Source organism: Perkinsus marinus (assembly GCF_000006405.1).
Source record: "Perkinsus marinus ATCC 50983 genomic scaffold scf_1104296955136, whole genome shotgun sequence".
In the NCBI taxonomy this organism is placed as follows: Eukaryota; Perkinsozoa; order Perkinsida; family Perkinsidae; genus Perkinsus; species Perkinsus marinus.
This window is the reverse complement of record NW_003207896.1, coordinates 42,781-46,628: the sequence shown is the minus strand read 5'-3', so window position 1 is coordinate 46,628 and position 3,848 is coordinate 42,781. Positions and strand designations below refer to the sequence as shown.

The window sequence follows — 3,848 nt, the reverse complement described above, 5'->3', positions numbered from 1 at the left end:
GACCGACAGCTACAACATTGTCCTCGTCTTTCCTCGAATCATCTTTATCACTGCCTTCATCACCATCGCCATCATTTGCATCCAAGCTGTCTCCGACCAAAGTGACTGCCTCCGTTAAAGTTTGCTTGGGTAGTTTCATGAAGGTATTATAATAACCTTCAACAATCTTTGATCGTGGCAAACTCTTCCAGAACACTTGCACACATATCTGATCTCTTGCTTCCGCAGGCAATTTAGGAAAGGCAAGCTTAGTCAACCTGTGTATCTCAGTAGAATGTCTGAACACATCCTTTTTATATCTCATTTTGCACAACGTACTAAATGCATGCTTTGGTGTCTCGCTATATTGTTTGATCATTTCAGCGATGATACCATAGTACGTCCTATCAGGAGTCTCATTAGGATCGTGATTTAGTCTTCTGTTGTACACCTCCCATGGTTTATCTGTGAGACAAAGTCCCATAAATTCAAGGAGTTCCTGATAAGGCAATCGTAGTAGTCGTGCTCGACTCTCAAATTTCGACCGCCACTCCTCAAAAGTCTGAGACTTCGGGTTATACGGGACAATAGCTTTAGTAATGGCTATCGCCCTTCCCATTTCTGAAGATGCACTATTATTGCTACTCTTCATTTTCAGGATCTCATTTTGCAACTCTATCAACTGAGATTGGACGTTCTCATCCAACTCTCTGACCCTCTGCTGCTCCATTGATAGGTCTTGTTCTAAGTTGTCCGCTTCTTGTAGTCTTCTTCTCTCTCCTTCCTGTTGACGTTGTTGCTCTTCACCTTGTCGTAAACTTCGTTGCTCCTCATCTTCTCGCACATGTTGATCTTCAATAAGTCCACCATCAGTACCGTTCTGGTTGTTCTCAGCGGGGTTCTCTCCTTGACCATTAACCATTGTCTGGGCACCACGTGTTGTGTACTTGGGAACTCAAGAGTACCAAAAGAGGTAGATAACAGTACTAACTACAGCGGAATAAATGTAGAGACAAATTGTGTGAGCTAAGGTGGGAAGGAAGGAGACAACAATTGTGTGGATACATCACATTAAGCCACCCAATAGTTCTGTTGTGATCACTGTTGGAGAAGATTATGTAGGGATGGCTACAGTTCTCGAGCGTGAGGAAGAAGGTTATGAAGATAAGGTTCTCCTTCATCCGATGAAGGTTGAGGTATTTGACGGTTGCATCACGGTTAAGAAGATAGACGATATTGATTTGGTTCACGCCGAGTTAAATTCTCTCATTTATGTGAGCCCAGATAGTCATCATCGGATTCGCGTAATGAGTAAGAAGGTGTTGCAACTGTTGGAGGACATCGACGTTTGGGGCTACGGCTCCATTATATAACTTACAATTACCGTATTGTAGCGACTATTGTTCTTTGACTATTGTTGTTATGGCTAACCCTGACTAATGTTTACTGCTTCTTGTTGAACTATACGGCAGTAATGATGCTGCAGTATTAGTCATCATTATTGCACCCTATTGTCTTGGGTCTAGATCAGGCTCTGTTATAGTGTGAGCGCCTAGTTGCGCACTTCTTGCAATCTTGATCTCTTGAGGCTTCGTAACGACGGTCGCAAGATCGTTGGTTCCTAAGTGAGACGGTGCTCCTTAAGGACAATTATTTGGTCTTGAGGAATGAGCTAGCCTTTATTGTATAGCCTATATCCCATTGGTGGTGTGTGAAGTGGTTAGAGCGTTTAAACCCGTTTCGTTGTTGAGACTCTCGACACGAGAGGATGCTTGAAACGGCTCGACCGTTTCGCCCACTATGTTTGAAGGATGCTTGCAACATCTGTGGTTATTGCTCTACTGTTCCGTGAGATAATTATCCACTCGTATAAACGTTAGGGGATAATATTGCTGTTGTTTCATACTGCATTCTTTTTGCAGTATTGTTATTGCTGAGTTATACTCACGGGCTTTCATGCTTTCCTATGGTTGACGATTTGGACAAAGCTACTACTAAGGTGGTCGAAGTGGTTTCAGAGGGTCGTATTTTGAAGCCGGAAGATGTCTTGGCCATGATCGATGACGTTGATTATTATGCAGAGGCCGAGCTTGTGTCCAAAATGGTCGAGGAAACCAAGAAGAAGGGTATGGACTTTGCTGTTCACTGTATGGCTTCTGGTATTAAGATAGATGCTTCTGGTGAAGGGTCTAACCCTGTTATTGAAGAGATAAGGGATTCCGTTTGGACGGCTAACGTCGACTTTGCTAAACTGACGAAGACGGTTACGTTTAATCCTTTAAGGATTAAACTTTAAGGGTCCTATTGTTCGCTACGAGTACTCCCGCGAAGTTAAGCAGGGTTGTTACAACGAATCTAAGGTTAAAGAACCTCGGCTTACTAGTGGCGGTTTGTCTTTCGCCGTTACACCTTCGATGAGGCGAGGTATGTTCAACCAGTTCGAGCAAGAGGTTATGCGTCTGACTCTCGTTAAGGGAAGTACCTTCGTCCCTGAAGTATGGACGTCTCTCTCCCCAGAGTTAAGGCTTTTCATAGTTACAGGAGAGACGGTCTTTCCGGATGCTAAGCCTGGTCAAGAACTAACGGTTGAGGTACTCGAAAAAGCTGGAATATGGTATCCCTGTTCCATTCTTACCGTGGGTTCTCTGTTACGGTGTATTTGTATCAAGATGATGTTGGACGTTACGTCTCAATGGGAGAATACTGAGAATTATCCTATCCTCCTACCCCTCAAGATTCCTGCTGAGGATTCTGTACTTGCGGAGCAAAGGTGTTATCGTATGGTTACCCACTCCTTGTATTCTACGGCCTTGAGGATATTGACTATGTATAAGGCTCTCTTTTATAGAACTTTACACATATATTATAAGTTGGTCAAGAACTACTGCATAATGAACCGTTTAGAACCGTTTAGAAGGTCATACTTTTGATACTATTGCTCAGCAAGCTTGGAAAAGGTACGAGTCTGAGATGTCCTATATTGAGACGGAAAGTCCCGAAGATAAGTGTTTCTATAGGGCTCTCACAGTTGCTGAGACAAGGTTCTGCCGTGTTCGTGATGGAGAAGAAGAGGCCTATCCTATGGATGGTTCAGCTATGGCTATTCCGTGGGAGACTAAGGGTGACCATGATGAGACGCTCCAGGAAATCGCTAGAGATCCTAAGAATGGTTATGTGGATTCTGCTACTAAAGAACCTACTAGGGTGGTTGATGAAGCCACTGCCGCTACTACTGCTAGTAATGATGCTAAGGTTACAACCCCCCAGGTGGATGTGACTGGTAATGATGGTTCTTCCTCTAAGTGGGACAAAAACTGGTATGGTTCTTCCTCTAAGTGGAGTGGAGAATGGTATGATACTACCGGTTCGGCTTCTAAGTACAAGGTTAACTGGTATGAGACTCCTCAGCTCGAGGGTAAGGTTCTACTCCAACCTGTATGCGACTCTCCGCCTACTGTTACTAATGATGAAGAAGCACAAGGTGGTTCCAGCTGTTCTAAGAGTGTATTTTTGAGTGATGTCATGAAATCCACTTATGAAGGAGGCTCGGTTGAAGTGAAGTCTTCAGAGAAGGGTAAGAAGAAGAAGTCTAAAGGGTCTAAGGATGAAGGTTCTTCAAGCTCTTCTAGTTCTTCAAGTAGCAGTATTGAATCAATACTGCTACTTGAAGAACTAGAAGAGCTCAATACTATTGATGAATAAAGATGATGATCGTAAGATCGATTATTTCTATTCCGGCAATATGGTTGATACGTAATGTCAATATGATATTGTCTGTATTCAACTGTTGCCAAAGGTATGTATATGGTATATTTTTCCGAGTTGGATTGAAGTCGCCAATAGTTGAAATTGGGTAATTTCACGCGGGC

The 3,848-nt window shown here is 43.2% G+C and overlaps 2 protein-coding genes across 2 annotated transcripts; both read left to right on the top strand.

The window, feature by feature from the left end:
• Positions 1-1,945: 1,945 nt before the first annotated feature.
• Positions 1,946-2,275, top strand: Pmar_PMAR022022 (hypothetical protein; the record flags this gene model as incomplete). Its single annotated transcript, XM_002775953.1, has 1 exon — positions 1,946-2,275. The coding sequence occupies one exon, from the start codon at positions 1,946-1,948 to the stop codon at positions 2,273-2,275; it is 330 nt and encodes a 109-aa protein (XP_002775999.1).
• A 118-nt stretch (positions 2,276-2,393) lies between these two features.
• Pmar_PMAR022021 (hypothetical protein) lies at positions 2,394-3,681 on the top strand (the record flags this gene model as incomplete). The annotated part of the gene is made up of 3 exons (XM_002775952.1): positions 2,394-2,570; positions 2,649-2,732; positions 2,884-3,681. The coding sequence occupies 3 exons, from the start codon at positions 2,394-2,396 to the stop codon at positions 3,679-3,681; spliced, it is 1,059 nt and encodes a 352-aa protein (XP_002775998.1).
• Between the last annotated feature and the right edge of the window lie 167 nt (positions 3,682-3,848).